At 36.1% G+C, this 18,422-nt stretch overlaps 1 protein-coding gene across 13 annotated transcripts in view; it reads left to right on the forward strand.

Moving 5' to 3' along the window:
• Nucleotides 1-18,422, forward strand: part of MYT1 (myelin transcription factor 1) — a 195,430-nt gene that overhangs the window by 62,100 nt on the left and 114,908 nt on the right. For 4 of the 13 annotated variants that reach the window (XM_074288940.1, XM_074288942.1, XM_074288943.1 and 1 more), the window contains exon 2: nucleotides 4,992-5,092. The exons of the other annotated variants lie outside the window; for them this stretch is intronic. In XM_074288940.1, coding sequence (XP_074145041.1) covers nucleotides 4,992-5,092 — 101 coding nt within the window. The remainder of the gene's footprint in view (nucleotides 1-4,991; nucleotides 5,093-18,422) is intronic. 13 annotated transcript variants of the gene reach the window in all.

Below are 18,422 nucleotides of genomic sequence, written 5' to 3' on the forward strand. Positions count from 1 at the left end.
AGAATGGTTCGGTTTCTTATAAATTATGGTCAGTTCTCTATATATTTTGGAAATGAGACCTTTGTCAGAACCTTTGTTTCTAAAAATATTTTCCCAATTTGTTACTTCCCTTCTAATCTTGTTTGCATTAGTATTATTTGTACAGAAACTTTTTAGTTTGATGTAATCAAAATCTTCTATTTTGTGATCAATAATGATCTCTAGTTCTCCTCTGGTCATAAATTCCTTCCTCCTCCACAAGTCTGAGAGGTAGATTATCCTCTGTTCCTCTAATCTATTTATTATCTCCCTCTTTATGCCTAAATCACGGACCCATTTTGATCTTATCTTGGTATATGGTGTTAAGTGTGGATCCATATCTAATTTCTGCCATACTAATTTCCAGTTTTCCCAACAGTTTTTTCCGAATAATGAATTTTTATCCCTAATGTTGGAATCTTTGGGTTTGTCAAAGATTAGATTGCTATAGATGTACCCTTTTTTGTCCTTTGTATCTAATCTGTTCCACTGATCGACCGGTCTATTTCGTAGCCAATACCAAATGGTTTTGGTGACTGCTGCTATATAATATAGCTTTAGATCAGGTACACTTAGACCACCTTCCTCTGAGTTTTTTTTCATTAGTTCCCTTGCAATTCTTGACCTTTTATTCTTCCATATGAATTTTGTTGTTATTTTTTCTAGGTCATTAAAATAGTTTCTTGGGAGTCTGATTGGTATAGCACTAAATAAATAGATTAGTTTGGGGAGTATTGTCATCTTTATTATATTCGCTCGGCCTATCCAAGAGCACTGAATGTCTTTCCAATTATTTAAATCTGATTTTATTTTTGTGGCAAGTGTTTTGTAATTTTTCTCATATAATTCCTGACTTTTCTTTGGTAGATGGATTCCCAAATATTTTATACTCTCAACATTTGTTTGGAATGGAATTTCTCTTTGTATCTCTTGCTGTTGCATTTTGTTAGTGATATATAAAGCACATGTGGATTCTTTTCTATTTTAAGATCTCTTTGGGATACAAGCCCAGTAGAAACACTGCTGGATCAAAGGGTATGCACAGTTTGATAGCCCTTTGGGCATTGTTCCATATTGTTCTCCAGAATGGTTGGATCACTTCACAACTCCACCAACAATATATTAGTGTCTCAATTTTCCCACATCCCTTCCAACATTGGTCATTATCTTTTCCTGTCATCTTAGCCAATCTGAAAGGTGTGTAGTGGTATATCAAAGTTGCTTTAATTTGCATTTTGCTCAGAGTTGTTTTAATATTCATTCTCTAATAATAATTTAGAGCACTTTCTTCATATGACTGTAGGTAATTTTGATTAGTTCATTGAAAACTGCCTGTTCATAGTCCTTTGATGATTTATCAATTGGGGAATAACTTAGATTCTTATAAATTTGACTCAGTTCTCTATATACTTGAAAAGGAGCCTTTAAAAAGAAACTTGCTTCTAATATTCCTCTCACCCCAATTTTCTACTTTCCTTCTAAACTTAGCTAGTTTTTTTTGTACAAACACTTTTTGATATAATTTAATCAAAATTATTCATTTTATATCTTGTGATAATCACTATCTCTTGTTTGATCATAAATTCTTCCCTTATCCATAAATCTGGCAGATAAACTGTTCTATGCTCCCCTAATTTGCGTTTGGTTTCACCTTTTATGTCTAAATCAGGTAAATATTTTTGACCTTATCTTGGTATATAATCTGAGATATTGACCTAGTTCATATCAAACTTTTCCAGTTTTCCCAGCAGTTTTTGTCAAATAATGAATTCTTTCCCAAAAGTTTGCCTTTCCAATCTTTCAAGGAGCTTTTTATTTTTCTGTATAATTCAACTTCCTCTTCTATAAAGAAGAGATAATTAGGTCTAAGATATATATAGATAGATATCTATCTATCTATCTATCTATATATATATATATATATCAGAATATTATGAGGTCAAAAAATAATTAATCTCTTTGCAAACTTTGAAACATTATATGACTCAGTAGATAAAATACTGGACCTGGAGTCACAACCTAGAGTCTGAATTCAAATCTGGCCTCAGATACTTAGCAGTTGGATGACTCTGAGTATGGCACTTTACCTCTCTCTATTTCAGTTTCCTCATCTGTAAAGTGGGAATAATAATAACACCCATGTTCTAAGGTTATTGTGAGATATTTGTAAAGAGCTCAGCACAATGACTGACACATGGCATATACTTGGCAAATGCTTGTTTCCTTCCTATATAAATATTAGTGAGGGTGGTGATTTATAATTATAGAAGTGTGCTTTCAGCCATTCATATACATCTGGAGTAGAGATAATAACCTATACTTTTTGCATATGTAGCTGTTATTTGTTACTAACCAAAATGTAATCATAATCCATTTTCTAGATCACTGTTATATTCTTCTTGTTCTCCATTCTCATCGGAAGCAAGATCCTTCTTTTTGGTGATGGTCAATGGTTGATTCTCATGGAAAACAGCCATGAAAAATGCTTATTTGCTCTGCTGGGGGTTATTAATCTCTAGAACCCAGATCACATTATTTGCCTCTTAATACATTCCTACCAAACCATAATGTAGATAGAAATTACTCTTAACTTAAGTATGTAAGATACTTTCAAGCAGAATAACTCTTACTGCCTCTTTCCTCTTGAGCTTCAGGACTTGATGTCCCTTGGAAGCCATAGCCAAAGTCACGAGTCTTCCTTAACTTAACATATGAAGCCTGAAAGCTTGCCCCCATATTGCTATAGTGCATAGCAGAAGTGAGGATGGAGAGTAAGAACACAAGAAGGATGAGCATATATGTACTTTGCTATTGTTTTTCAGTCATTTTTAGTCACGTTTGACTCTTCAAGATCCCATTTGGGATTTTCTTGGCAAAGATACTGAAGTGGTTTATAATTTCTTTCTCCTGCTCATTTTACAGATAAAGAAACTGACACCAATAGTTTAAGTGATTTGCCCGGGGTCACAGCTATTAAGTATCTGAGTCCAGTTTTGAATTCAGGTCTTCCTGAGCAGGGTCTGGCACTTTATCTACTGTTGCCACTTAACTGCCTGGATGTGCTTTATATATGTGCCTTAGTCATCTATAATAGAGCCAAGATTTCACTTCCATTGCTTCTCTTGACATTTAAATTTAATGATCTTGCAACATTGCTCTTTAATCTTGTGGCCAACTAAGTCTGACATTTCATCATTTTTGTACTCCTTTAATTAAGAATGAGGTATCTTTAATGCAATTAAATACATTTCCATGCAGCCCAAATGATGATGCTTTTGTGCATCCCACTGTGAGTTCTTTGGAGACTGGGGTGTGGATTTAGTGAGCTGGTGAGCAGATCAAGTTAATTGTGATAGAAATAAAAATCACTGCAGACATAACAGACAGAATAGCAGTCCACCTGACTAGGTAGCTTGGTTACTTTCCCAGGTACCAAATCCATTTTGTAGTGGTGAGGAAGGCAAGTAAGGAGGAAAGCAGCAGGAATATTCATTTCCTGTTTTTATTGTTGGTTCCTTAATGACCTCCTTTTCAAAGCAGCTGAAGCAATCCAGTTGTCATGGAAACATGGATTGACGTGCAGGGAATAGGTACACAATGTGTTTCTTTGTCATGTCCAGCCCGATGGGCTTGTCCTCTGCTCAGATGTGTGAATTTATGTGAAGAATTAAATATTAACCAGATGCCTTAACCTAAAGAGAATCAGAAACATAGAGTTAAAGCAAAGAGAAAAGGTTCAAAGACAGGTGGTGGAGATATTCAGAAATTTCAATGTGGGGGGGCAATGAATGGCCTGCCCAACCATTAAAAGGATTATAACAAAACAATTTTATTGATAAATTTGTTCCCAGAAAAGTTACAGGTTAACAAAGTTTCATAGCTAGGATTATATTTTTTAAGTGCAAATGCTGTTTAAAGGAATTGCTCAGATGTTTTTTTCTTTTGAAGTGAAGAATCTATTTGAAATATGAATAATTGCCTCCTGACTTCGCTTTTAGACTTGGGTTTTCATAAATTGGGTTGTTTTTAAAAATGAATCCAGCTTGGTTTTCATTCAAACCTCCTGGGATCCTTAGAAGCATGACCCTCTTTTCCTTGTTTTTTGTTTTGTTTTGTTGTTCTTTTTTAATTGTTGTTTATATTTGCCATTCTTCCTGGCTTCTCACATAGTCCCTGCTTGACCTAATTTTTTAATCTTAGGATTATAGATTGTTAGTGTGATAAGGACCTTTAGAGGCCATATATATTCCTTCCACTTCATTTTATAGATGAGAAAACTGACACACAAAGTGGTAAAAATGAGTTGATTAGGAATATAAGAGATAAATCTGTTCTCCTGACTTCAAGACCAGTGTGATTTCCATTCATTTACAATGCCCATTACAAATATCCCCAGTCAAGGAAATTTGAAAGATCTGTTGGACTCCTCTTGCTCTGATGAATTCTACTAGTTAGATATCAGAGCCAAATTCAGTGGGTCTAGTACTTAGAACTTTTGTCCCAAAGAGACATAAAATGTATTTGGAGACATATAATGACTCCACTCTATGGGACTCACTTTAATTATTTATTAAATGTGTAGGTTGGAGTAGACATCCCATAAGATCTTACATCAATATAAATCTATGGCTCTAATTGGAAAGGCTTGACTGAAACAGAGTTGAGCTCCTGTTGCCCCGATCCAGACTTGGGGAGGTCTTGTGAGGAGGCAATAAGGCCTTAAACCAGCCAGACTTCTTGACTGCTACCCCCATCCCTGCTTTCTGTTGGTAAATTTCTGATGGTAAAGAACTTCTGACCTAATAGGTGGACTTCCTCAGTTCCTAGAAGCCCAGTCCTGCTGTCTGCCCTGCTTTGGCACCTATGCTGAAGAATAGAGAGGGAAATCTAGCTAGTTCCCCACTAAATCAGCATGGCTGGTGGTCCTGTGACCTGTTCTCATGTCCTGACCCTGTATTTTCTTAAACCCTCAGAAAATGAGTTCCGGGGTGAGCTGCTGAGTCAAAGGTGGACCCACGGAGAAAAGATCAGCAGCTGCGAGAGCACAAAAACCATACCCGGCAAACTGAGCAAGGTGAGGAGAGAAGCATGGAGGGGGATACCCATCACAGAGTCTCCTGAGCATGAGAGAGGCTCGCCGGGGCCCCCCTCCACAGAGCAAGATGTCCCCTGCAAGGCTGTCCTTCAGATTCCTATGGAGGAGCCATTACAATCATTTTTGATTCAGCCAGAAAATAGCCCCTCTGTTATGGACAATGACCAAAGCACAGGGGCACACCATTCATGAGTTCAACACCTTTTAAGTTAAAAAAGGACCTTTGAGAACAAAGCAGCTGACTGTACATATTCTTACTGTTTTTCAATCACAAAATACATGTAAATATGAAAAGGGACTGAAAGGGTCATTCCTATAGGGTCTTTCCCAGGGAAAAAGACTCTATAGCTTTTATTGGTAAAAATAAAAACATCCACAATAGGTATAGAATAAGCCTTTAACAAACCTACATAGCTGAAGACAAATTTCACTCTTAGAAACTTTTTCCCTAATATTTTGCCATTTCTAAGTCTATCCCCTAGATATGGGACAGTATACCAAATAAATCAGTAAACTGGAAATCAGGAATCCTTGAGCCCAGCTGCTGGCTTAGGTGCTTATATGACTCTCAGCAACTCTCAGTCTCAACTATTTTGTAAAACTTAAGGCACTATATAAACATTAACTAACATCATCATCTTCATCATCATCATCTCCTTCAACTTCATCATCACCACCATCATCATCCTGTTCCTACCACCACCAGTGATAAAGATTTTAGCAAACCATTCATGTCTGCCCAATCAGTGTAACTTCAAATCCTGCTTTTGACCCTTAAACTATCTCTATGACTTTGGGCAAGCCATTTGATCTCCTTGGGCCATGTTTCTTTATCTTCAAAACGAGGGAGTTAAACTAGATGGCCTCTGATTTTTTTTTCTAGTTCTAATTCCATTATCCCATAATCCTCCATAAATCAGCTACAGGAAACCCATATGACATGCTGTAAGCTTTCCTATAGCCCTCTTCACCCAAGAGACAAAAGAATTTCTTGTCCAATCTGAGCCCCTTAGGCCACAAGCTGTATCTAATTCCTCTTGTTCTGTTTTCAGTGAGGAAAAATACACAACAGCAGCAAGGGTCAACATTTACCATCCCCAGACTTAGTCATGTTTCATGTACCAAGATTACATCCCCAAGAACTTCCTGGCTTTCCTTGTGGAATTCTGGTTCAGGAGCATTCATACAATTCACAGTCTCAGGGGGAAGCTGGGCTTTCCAACATGGCAAGTGAGACTTCTACGTCTATCTTATTTGTGTGAGCTAAGATTTCTGAAAAAGGTTTTCCTAGGACAATCAGTGAAACATTCTTTAACTCTTTATAGCTACTGTCCATAATCAGCTTTTCCTCACTTTGGTTTATTGTTGTTCAATCATTTCAATTATGTCCAGCTCTCTGGGATCCTATTTGGGGTTTTCTAGGAAAAGACATTGGAAATATTTGTCGTTTCCTTCTCTAATTTATTTTACATATGAAGAAATGTGGCAAACAGGGTTGAGTGACTTGCCCAGGGTCATAAAGTTAGTAAGTGTCTGAAGATCAATTTGAACTCAGGAAGATGAGTCTTCCTAATCCCAAGCCCACTGCACTATCTAGTTCCCCCCACACCTTGGTAGGAAACGATTTAATCAGCACAAACGTTTCCTTTCCAGATGCAGACAAGTCTCTCACATATGAAAAGTTAGTTACTAGTTTGCCGAAGTCTCTTCCATCCTCTCAATCCTTTCTCCCCCAAAATCTTCCACAAATTATCAATTTATGTGTAATACCTTGATGTCCTTTCTGAATTTGAATAAGCTTCTATCTGGATGAAATCATACAGTACATATTTGAGCCCTTCTAGATTGTTAGCACCTGCCAAAATATGAACTCCAGTGGTATAACTTTTGATATAAACATAAAGGTGATTTCATCAAAGGGAATGAAGTTAACCTGGAAACACTTGTTCTTGATCAATTCTAAAGATAGCTGGGTTGTACAATGGTTAGAGCAAATCCCATCACAAACACTTACTATCTGTGTGACCCTGTGTGAGCAAGTCACTTCACATCTTTCTGGCTCAATTTCCTTGACTGTAAAATGGGAATGCTATGAGAGGATATTTGTAAAACACAGCATAGTGTTTAGCATACAGTAAGCACTTAATAAATGCTTGTTTCCTTCCTTCCATACTAGGTTATGATCACCATTTTCTTAAGTGCTCAAAAATTGTAATAGGGTTCTTCCTGACAATATGAAGTATTTGTCTTCCTTTCTCTGTAGGATTGACCTCTTTTCCTTGTGTAAGGTGGAATGGGATGGTAAAAAAGAGAGGGAAAGAGACATTGCCAAGGAGAGGAAGAAGGCTAATTATTCCCCTGAGGAGAATTTATTCCTAAAAGAGATAGGTCAATGATATTGCTGAGAGATGAATGTGGTAATGCTTTGAAAATAGTAGCTGCTTTATAAATACTCATTGATTAATGGAGTATTACATGAAGCAACCCATTGCTTTGCTTTGGACTTTCACTCTGGGAAAGAACTGTTTAAGAACAAATGGGAATAGTAGCTAATTGCCACTTAAAAACAGCAAAGTGGCTTTGGTGATGGAGGAGATTGAACATAATGCTTAGGGAGGTATTTTTTAAAATTATTTTAGGGGAAATGGAGTAGGAATAACCAAAAAATAATTAAGGCTTTTTAAACCTCTGAGAATAAAATATTTGAACAGAAATTTAGATCAATTCCTAAAAACCAAAGTAGAATAATTAAATTATAATGTGAGAAGAAAACTCAATTTATACTCTCTGTTCTCATCCATGGGCTGAACTGCATCTGTAACTTCCACCCTGGAGTTTAGAACTTTAAGGATCTAAGCATTGTGCCCCCTAGCTGCCTGTAGGGTTGTCAAAAACAAGTATTGCCAGATTAATTTCATTTCCTTTGACAGAGGTACTAGATGAAACCACTGAAGTTCCCTCTACTGCCTCATTTTGGCATGGAAGTGATCCTGGGTGACCAAAAATTATACACTGGAGTTCAAATTTTGGCAGGTGCTTCCAGTCTAGAAAGGTTCAGAGATGTATTTATTATACACCTTCATCCAGGCAGAAGAAGCTTATTCAAGTACAAAGAGAATATCAGAGGATTAGCCATGAGTTGCAATTTTTTAGAGGGGGGAATTGCAGAGTTTTTGCTGATTTCATAAATACTCACTGAGAAAACTGTTCCAAACTCAGAAGAGGAGGGTCTGGGAGGGCAGGAGTTCTGGTCTCTTAGAGAAAAGATAGATAGTTCAGATGCTCCAGGTAAGGGAGCTCAAGGGATGGAAGTGGAGTTGGAGTATGACACTGGGGACATACTCCCTGATATGTGTACCTTATATGATATGTACCTTACAGAATCTCAGAGAGTGGTCTAGTTCTTAGCTTCTTTAATTGTGGTTCATTACTCTATATAGGGTCTCCTAACTAAATATGGAGGTCACAAAATTATGACTTATTATCAGTAAAAGTTTGATTTGTATATCTATTTTATATACCTATATACCCAGCATCACAGAAAATTTTCTCTAACAAAAAGGGTTGTGAATGGAAAAAGTTTAAGAAGCCCTATTCTAGTCTAATACAAATAATATTCCCCTTTAATAATTACCATGATAGAGAGTCTAAGATAACTCATTCCACTTTTATAAAGTAACCCAGATTCACCGCCTGGATTCTTTGCTCTTTCTCAAATCCTTCCTCCTTCCCTTACATTGAATAAGTTGCCAAGACTTATTGGTTCTATTCTCCATATTGTCTCTTACAACCGTTTCCTTCTCTCCTCTTACACTGTTGCCACAGGTTCTCATCACCTGTGGTCTGATACAATGCCAACCTGATTGCTGGCTCTCCTTCATTATTTAGGGCTGTGCTGGAGTCATTTTAAATAGTCTTTCAAGAGCTTAATTGTTAGATTTTCAATGTGAGCAATTATACTTCAGAAAACAGCAAACACTGCAAATCAGGGTTTGATTTATTGTTTTCTTGATTGTTTAAACTTAACAAAATGATGGTGAAAATGTTAATGATATTAAATGCTACATGCTCCCCCTCCCTTCCAAGAGCTGGTTGTTAAACATTTGTCAACGCATCCATGTTTACAATCCACATTCAATAAAACTGCCAAAATAATTTTCCTTAAGCACAAATCTGATTGTGTCACTCCTCTGCTCAAAAATTTTCAATGATTCTCTATGGCCTCTTAAATAAACCACAAATTCTTTAGGCTAACATTTAAACCCCTTCACAACTTGGCTTTTACCTACCTTTCCAATCTTATTTCATATTATCCCAATTTATTTTTTTTAATTTTATTTTTTTCCCCCCTGTGGCTGGGGTTAAGTGACTTGCCCAGGGTCACACAGCTAGGAAGTGTTAAGTGTCTGAGACTAGATTTGAACTCAGGTCCTCCTGAATTCAAGGCTGGTGCTCTAGCCACTGCGCCACCTAGCTGCCCCCATATTATCCCAATTTAATCCACATTTCATTTTAGTTGAGCTATTCTTAAATTCTGCATCCCATCTTCCAAATCTGCTTTCATTCTATCTGTATGCCATGCATGCCTCCTATTCCTGGAATGCCTCCTTCTTCACACTCAGCTCTTATTTAGCATCCTTAATTAAATATTAGACTTGGCTTAAATGTTGCCACCTATATAGGGCTTTATCTTATACCTTATTTGTGTATTCTCTTTCTTCTTTCTACATTTGAATTTTTATCCATTCTTCAATTATCATTAGAATATAAGCTCCTTGATGAAAAGGACTGTTTTTCATATTGGTGTCTGAGTCCTAACATCTGGCACAGCGCTGTGCACATAGTAGATATTTAGTGTCTGTTCAATTGAATGAATATATTAGAAAGTTTTCTCTTATATCAAGTTAAAATCTGCTTCTCTTAAATTTCTCTCCTTGGCTTCTAGCTTCCTGGAGCCAAGGAGAATGAGTTTTAATCCCTATTCCACATGACATTCTTTTAAATATTTGATGATAGTTATCATGTTCTCTTTAAGTTTACTCGAAAACAATCCTAGTTTCTTCAAATAATCCATATGGAATCCAATTCTAGTCTCCTTATCATGTTCACAACATTCTACCTTGTCAATATTCTCTTAAAACATAGTACCCAGGACTTATCATAATACTCCAGAAAGGGTCTGACCAAGATAGTATAAAGAAATTTTAACACCTTTTACTCTGGACTCTATACTTCTGTCAGTGGAGCCCAAGAGCCTATGAGTTTTGGGGAATAAACCAAGTTAGCCATGGTTTATTCAACATGATCAACTTATAGTGAGCTTACAATCCATTAACCATCACCCCCAACATCTTTTTCACTTAAATTGCTCTCTGAACATTTACCTAAAATATTACAGTATCATAATCACAACTAAGTGGAACAGTAAATAGATTTCCTGATCAGAAGTTAGGAAAACTCATCTTTATGAGTTCAAATGTGGCCTCAGACACTTAGTAGCCATGTTAGTAACCCAATAGGCTCTGGGCAGGTGACTTAACTCTATTTGCCTCAGTTTCTTCTTCTATAAAATGAACTGGAAAGGAAATGATAAATCACTCCAGTATCTTTTCAAGAAAACTCCAAAGGGGTCATGAAGACTTGGATATCACTGAATAACAACAACAGCAATTATTATAGTACACTAAGATAGCTAAATGATGCATTTATGCTGTTAATTTTGACAAATGACAACTGACAGAACAGCTTCATTAGGGCATTTTTTGTACAGTTGTAATTTTTAAATTGGTGCGTGCTGTTATCTCACTCTTGGAGATGTTAAGAGAAATCCTCCCAATCCATGAATTAAAGAATGCCACCCAACGATGTCCTTTCTGAAACTCAAGGAACAAGCAAAATATCTCCTACTAGTTTATTCAGTTGCAAACTGGTCTCACAGTGGGTGCAGTGTCAGGAGGATTTAAATCAGCAAGCAAGTAGTGCCCTAAAGGAAGTGAGGAAAGCCAAAATGCGCTTGTAGAATAGCAGACAAGGCAAGAGGATGGAAGCAAAGACTTTCAGATACATCTGCTTTTTCAGGAGAAAAGATGCTCAGCCCAGGGGTCAAAGCAACTTTGGAGGGATAAGGGAACAAAGAACCATTTCATTGTATGTAGAAAATGTTAGTTACCAAAAGATCATTCGTAGTAAATATAAATAATTTCAAGATCTTTAACCCTAATTCTATTATCAAGACCAAGGAAAGACATTATTGGAGAAACTGTATTGGAATGTAGAAAGGGGGTCACTGTGAGTTGGGGCTGATAGGATCACAGATTTGGACCTGGGAGTCTTCTTAGGCAAAGATGTCAAACTCATTATCACTGTGGCTAAATGACCCTCAGGACTGAGTCCTGGAAACCAGATTAAAATGTAATTGGGAATGTTTAACAAAATTAATGAAAATATAATACTGACTAGATAATGTTCATTGGTAGTTTTCTTAATCATCATGTGGCTGGAAGGATCTGTTTTTCTTTGAGTTTGATACCTCTGCCTCTGAGCATATCTAATTCCACCTTCTCGTTTTACAAATGAAAAAACTGAGGATCAGAAAGGCTAAGAAATTTGCCCAAAGTCATACAGATAGTCAGTAGCAGTGCCAAGATTTGATCCTGGTCCCTGAACCCCTAATTCAGTATTCTTTCCACTGGGAAAATACAATCAATACAGGAAACATCATCATCATCTCATTTAAAAGTAAAGCAAATGACTTAATGATGTACTGAATAAAATAGATACCTTATCTACGACAAATAAATCTCAGAACCAGCTGAAAGATGTTTTCTTGAAACTTAAAAAATACAAGTCCCTATACACTGTCATTGTTCTCAAGCAGTGAGGTCACTGCTATAGCTTCTTCTTTAGTTATGTGTATAACTAATTTTATATATAAATATATAAAACCAGTAGGAAAAGCGAGCTCAAAATCCATTGTTGTCTCCTTTTTTTGTCATTTTTCTCCCCTGGGGAATAGGGTGGTTTAAACTGATGGTCATGAAAGCAGAATCCTAATGTTTTTGATTAAAAGACGATGGCACATCAACTTCTTCTTACCTCACTGTCTGCTAATGAATCTGAGGCTCACTTATTCTTCAGTCCCCTGATGCCTTCCTACCCACTAGAAGCTGTCAATTATAGCCAATTGAAAAATGATTTAGTATTTGGGACAAAAGGTCCTTCAATGTCAGGAGAATAGACCTTAATCCTTTTCTTTTCTGACTTTAATACTTTGCTACCTTGTCTACTGAGGAAAGAGGAGGTGCCCCATCAGGACTTTCTTGGATTTTAGCATGGAAAAATAGCATTAGGGAATCCACCAATACAGAGAAAACAATATTTGGGAAAGGGCAATAATATTGTTAATGGATAAGATGGTTTTATACCAGTTAGCAAAATGTAACTTACTAATAAATTAAACCAGAGACTAATGCAAAAAGGTTAATTTAATTGTGTAGGTTCCATTGAGGAGTTGTTATATTACTGGTATATGATGAAGAAAAGTTATCTCTTGTTTGAGAGGAATAAACTAGGATTAAAAGATGGTAGCATGGCATTGTATTTCCACACATGAAAATCCACTAACTTAATATGAGGGATAAAATAGGGAGGAATACGATGAATGGTATTTCAGTAAGAAACAAAAGACCAAGAAAATTAAATGATATTGTCATTAGAATATACTATACACTTCTGGGTCAAAAGGAAGAAATGCATGATAATTTCCTCCTAAAGACTGTAATGTACCACAGAGACAGTATATAGTTGTGATGGGGAAACTTTAAGTATTATAACCTATTCTCTCTCTCTCTCTCTCTCTCTCTCTCTCTCTCTCTCTCTCTCTCTCTCTCTCTCTCTCTCTCTCTCTCTCATAACAAAGTTGATAAATTCTTGCTTTGCTTTGCTAATAATGCTATTTTTATGGCAAGTGATAAAGGGAATTGCTATTCTGAGTATTTATTAAGCACTCACTATGTTTCAAGTTCTGTGCTAAGCACTGGGGATATGAAGAAAGGCAAAAGGCAGTGCAGTCCTTGCCCTATAGGACACACAATCCAACAAGGAAGACAACAAATAAATACATACAAACAAGCTATACACAGGCTAAGTAGGAACTAATTAACAAGTACAAGAATTAAGAGGAATTGATTGGGAAAGACTTCCTGTAGAAGGTAGAATTTTAGCTGGGATCTCTGGGAAGCCGGATAAGCCAGAAAGGAGAGATGAGGAGAGAGCATTTCATGCATGGAGAACAACTAGAGAAAATGCCTAGAGTTAAAAGATGGAGTATCTTGTTTGTGTGACAACAAGGAGACAAGTTACGAGATCAGAGAGTGGGATGAGTAGGAGAGTATAAAGTGTAAGAATACTGAATAGATAAAGGTGGCTAAGTTATGAAGGATTTTGAATTCCATAAGGAGGATTTTGCATTTCATCCTAGAGTTGATAGGGAACTCATGGAATTTATTGAGTAGGGGATAACATGGTTAGATCTATGCTTTGGGAACTGAATAGATGATGTACTGAAATAGAGAGATACTTGTGGTTTTCAAAAAAACCCAGCAGGTTATTAAAATTTTAATTTTAATATTTTAATAAGTTTAATAATTATATATAATATTATATATTATATAAATATACATATAAATTATATAAATAATTTAATAATGGTCTGGGTATGAAGTAATGAGTGCCTGCTTTAGGGTAGTATAGAAGAAAAGAAACATTTGAGAGAGGTTAGAATGATGAATCAGCAAGCCTTAACAATTGGAGGGGAGGTGGTTAGGAAGTAAGGATGAGAAATGGTGAAGAGTCAAAAATGACTCCTAAATCGTGAGCCTAAGGGACTGGGAGGATGGTGATGCCTTCAAGAGTAATCAAAAAGTTTGGAAGAGGGGAAGATTTAGGGTAAAAGATGACTTCATTTTTGGATATGCTGATTTTAAGGTGTATATTGGACATCCAATTTGAATTGTCTGAAAGCCAGCTGGAAATCTGAATTTGGAATGCAGCAGGGACATTAGGGCTGATTAGGTAGATTTGAGACTCATCATCACAAAGATCATAATTAAATCCTAGGGAGATGATAAAATCACCAAGTGAAATAGTACAGGGGGAAAAGAGAAAGGGGATGCTAAACAGAGTCCACGTTATTTTCTGAAGTGGGATACCGATAATTACTGAATATGATCTAGATGAAAATTCAGCAAAGGAGATAAAAGGAATGTCTGGATGAGCAGGAAAACTAGAAGAGAATATTGTTTTGGAAACCTCAATAAAAGAGAGCTAATAAGGTATCATGGAAGAGGAACAAAAAGTTTTCAAAGAACACCATGGAAAGTGGGTTGATAAAGGAGGTGTAGAAGGGTGCAACTGTCTAGTTGCAGTGAGGGCCTACTTGACATGGTGTATCATAAATTTTTAATGGACCCAACCAGAATAATTGCATGTTTTTCTCCACCTTTATTCAGCAACACCTAAGTAGTAAAGAAGGTAGAGTTGACAAGATTTGACAGAATATAACTAGTGATATGATAAGAGGACTAAAGATAAAAAGATAATGTAGAGTTGAACTAGTTCATCAGAGGGTTAAGATGGGGGAGAGAGGAGAGAGTGGTTGATGCAGGAGTGAGAAAACTAGGTACAGTCTGGCTTAAGCCATGACTTTGAGAAAATAAGAATAAGGAGAAAGAACAAGTAGAATTCCATGGTCTGAGATACTATAATAAAAATTAGTTTGAGATGAGAGTTTCTGAACTGTTCTCAGGATATAGTTATACATGAGTGCAAAAAGGAAGGAAATATATCTAGAGACCAACATAGTTGTACAAAGAGTTCATTGAATCAGATTTTTTAAAGCTGTGCAGATGCAGGAAACAAGGTCAGATAAGTACCAAAAAATATAAGAATTCCTCAAAAGTAGCATAATCCCATAAAATAATTTCAAGAATGGTATCATATGGGCTCTGATGGACATGGCTCTTTTCAACAATGAGGTGATTCAGGCCATTTTCAAGAGTCTATGATGGAGAGAGCCATCTGCATCCAGAAAGAGGACTGAATGTGGATCACAACATAGTATTTTCACCTTTTTTGTTGTTGTTTGCTTGCTTTTCCCCCATATTTTCTTCTTTTTTATCTTATTTTTCTTATGCAGCATGATAAATGTAGAAATATGTATAGAAGAATTGCATATTTAACATAAAAAAGGAATGGAGTCATAAATGAAACTTGTAATCAGTGTGCTAAGAGTTCAAGTTTTGTTTTGTTTTGTTTAGCTATATGAATAATAGGAACTATAACAGAGAGAAAGCTGTTGCCTAAACATAAATGGGATGATGATAACTAATGATGAAGAGAGAGAAGTCAGAACTACTCAACTCTTATTTTCTTTCCATTTTGTTTTCTTACAAGGAGAGTGATCTTAATGCTGGGAAATATATGATTAGCAGGGTCTTAAATATCAAGATAAATAGTAAGGAAGCATTTAAATTTAAATGACATAATCTAGGGTAATTAAAGAACTTCTAGATTAAATTGCTGGGCTGCTATAAGCTCTGAAAAAAATCCTGAAGAATTGAAGAGATGTTACAAGACTAAAGACTGGTTAATGTATGAATTTTCAAAACAATGGAAGAATATGTTTCCTTCTAATTAAGGACAGAGAGCTTGATTTAAACTCTTGGCAAAATCCTAGTAATCATCATTAAAAGCATGGTTTCTAAACAGTTGAAAGGTTTCCTTCTGCTTAACTTCTTCCACATGACAGCCCTTCAAGTATTCAAAGGCAGAGATCATTTCCCTGCTTTCTCTTCTTCACACAAAGTATCCCCAGACCCTCAAACAAAGTTTTTGAAGCTCTATAGTCCCTCCCCTCCTACCTTCTGGAACCTGATGGAGATTTCCTTTACTCAGCTTTCCCCTTCTTGTTACCTATCTTAATCCTCCTTAATTCTTTTCCTCATTTCTCTTGCTCCGTGATAGTGTGGCATTTTGAAAGGCTCAATCTAGAGCTTTCTTCTTTTCTCACTTCACATTGTCCTCTTGCATTATCATAGATTCAACTGTCACCTCTGTAAAAATGAATTCTAATCTCAGAAACCTAGAATCTTTAGAGGTGGATGTTTTATCAGAGATCATCAAGCCCAAACAAGAAATCTCAGTATCCCTGATAATTTGTTATCTATCCATTGCCTGAAGTTTTCAGCAAGAGGAAACCCACTACATCCAAGGCAATGCATTCTAGTTTTGTATGACTTTACTGTTATGAAGGTTTTCCTTGCTTCAAACTTGAATTTCATACTTTCCACAGTGCTTCTCCACTGTGGTCAATGGATTTCTTCACATGAGGAAACCTTTTTAATTCATCAGCTTTAAAGCTAAAAAGAGACCTTAGAGATCAGCTAGTCTAGTGCTATCATTAGACAGAAGAGGAAACTGAACAAAGCTTTATTAGTAGTCAGTTTTTCTGCTTTTTTTCCCCTCTGGAACATTCTTTTTCTTAGATATGACATTGACTTGCTCAGCTGCCTTTGAGGCAGATTAAATTTCTGCCTAAACCTTAATGTAAACAGAAGCTGCCCTCAGCAATTGTCTGAAAAATCTTAGATATAAAACATAAACTATTTCTCTCCCTCCAATTACTCTTTTCCTTTCTCCCCACTGACAAGATATTCTGTACTTTTTAGTGCTGGCCTGTGGTTTCACCAGGTCAGTGTTTTAAAGGATCACGGAGGGACTCATAGCAAATTTCCACTTCCCACAGGACTCGGGAAAGCTAATGTGGGTCTTGCTCTAAACAGAAGAGTCTCTCTCCTCTTGTCCTCTTTGCACAACTTTGGAAGAAGATTTTTCTTCTCTCTAACCTCACATAAAAGAAGGCTCCCTCACTTCCCTGAAGAAATGGGAGGTAGTTCAGCTGAGGGGGGAGTTTGATGGAGTGAGATTAGTGCTTTAATGAGGACCCATGAGTAAAACAAAGTTTCAAAGAAAAAAACCAGAACCCTTTTTGGGGGTAAGGGAGAATATTTTTAAGCCATAAATAAAAATATATAATTCATTAAATTCCACATATTTTATAGCTATGTGAATATGAAATTGTACAACACAAACTAAAATATAAACAAGAAATCTGAGAAAAGTATAGTTATTCATTTCAATTCAACAAATAATTATTAAATGCCTATTGCATATGTTTTTCAAAGTTTAGATAGGAAAGAAACTTCCTTCATGGGTCAAAGTCCAGTAGGTACATAGGGCTTAGACAATGACAAATATAATACTAATTAACATATCAGTGGTTTTTTGTTATTTTTGCTTTAGAAAGTTGCATTTTTTTCTCCTTTGGGAAGACCTAGGAGTAGGGAAGAGAAGCCATTATTAACCGTGGAAGATTGGGGAAAGCTTTGTGGAACAAGTGGCATTTATTTTGACTTTAAAGAATAGATAAGAATTCACTAAGTGAAAAGGTAAAAGGAAAAATATTCCAGATATAAGGATTAGTATGAGCAAAAGTTCAAAGGTAGGACAACACAAGACATATTTAGGGATTAAAGAATAGCTCAATCCAAATTGGATTGTAGAGTCGTTATATGACAAAAGACTAGAAAAGTAGAGTGCTGTCAGAATGCAGGTGTCTTAAATGGCAGGTAAAGAGAGGCTAACTTTGTTTAGTAGGCAACAGAAAGACACCAAAAAGTTTTAAACAAAGGAATCTGGGCCTCAGTTTTCCTGTCTAAAAAATTAGTATATTGGATTCAATAATTAAACATCCTTTCCTCCCTCCCCCAATTATGAATCCTATTATGACAGTGAGATTTGGGCATAAAGGAGATTAGTTTGGCAATGGTAAAGAACAGAAGTGTCAAATTTGGGTCCATAGATCACATGTGGCTCACCACGTTCCCAAGTGCAGTCTGAACTAGATTAAAATGTATCTAGGAGATATTTAACAAAATAACAAAACAAATTAAAATATAATAAAACATAGATAATATTGCATTTTAAACTTAAGTCAATATAGGAATCTTCATGTACAGTTTAGTTGTCCTTATTTCTGGATAGATGAATGAGAGAGGGTAGAGGTGAAAAGACTTGTAGAAAGCTATTGCAATAGTCCATCCAGATGAATGGTAATGAGGTTCTATATTAAGATGGTAGTAGTGAAATTAGAAATGAGGGAACATGTAAGAAAGATATTGCAGAGGGAGAAGCAACAAAACTTATTAATTGACTAGAAATGAGAGATAGGAGAGAGGGAAGATCTAAAGAT

Source organism: Sminthopsis crassicaudata, chromosome 2, assembly GCF_048593235.1.
Source record: "Sminthopsis crassicaudata isolate SCR6 chromosome 2, ASM4859323v1, whole genome shotgun sequence".
Classification (NCBI taxonomy): Eukaryota; Metazoa; Chordata; class Mammalia; order Dasyuromorphia; family Dasyuridae; genus Sminthopsis; species Sminthopsis crassicaudata.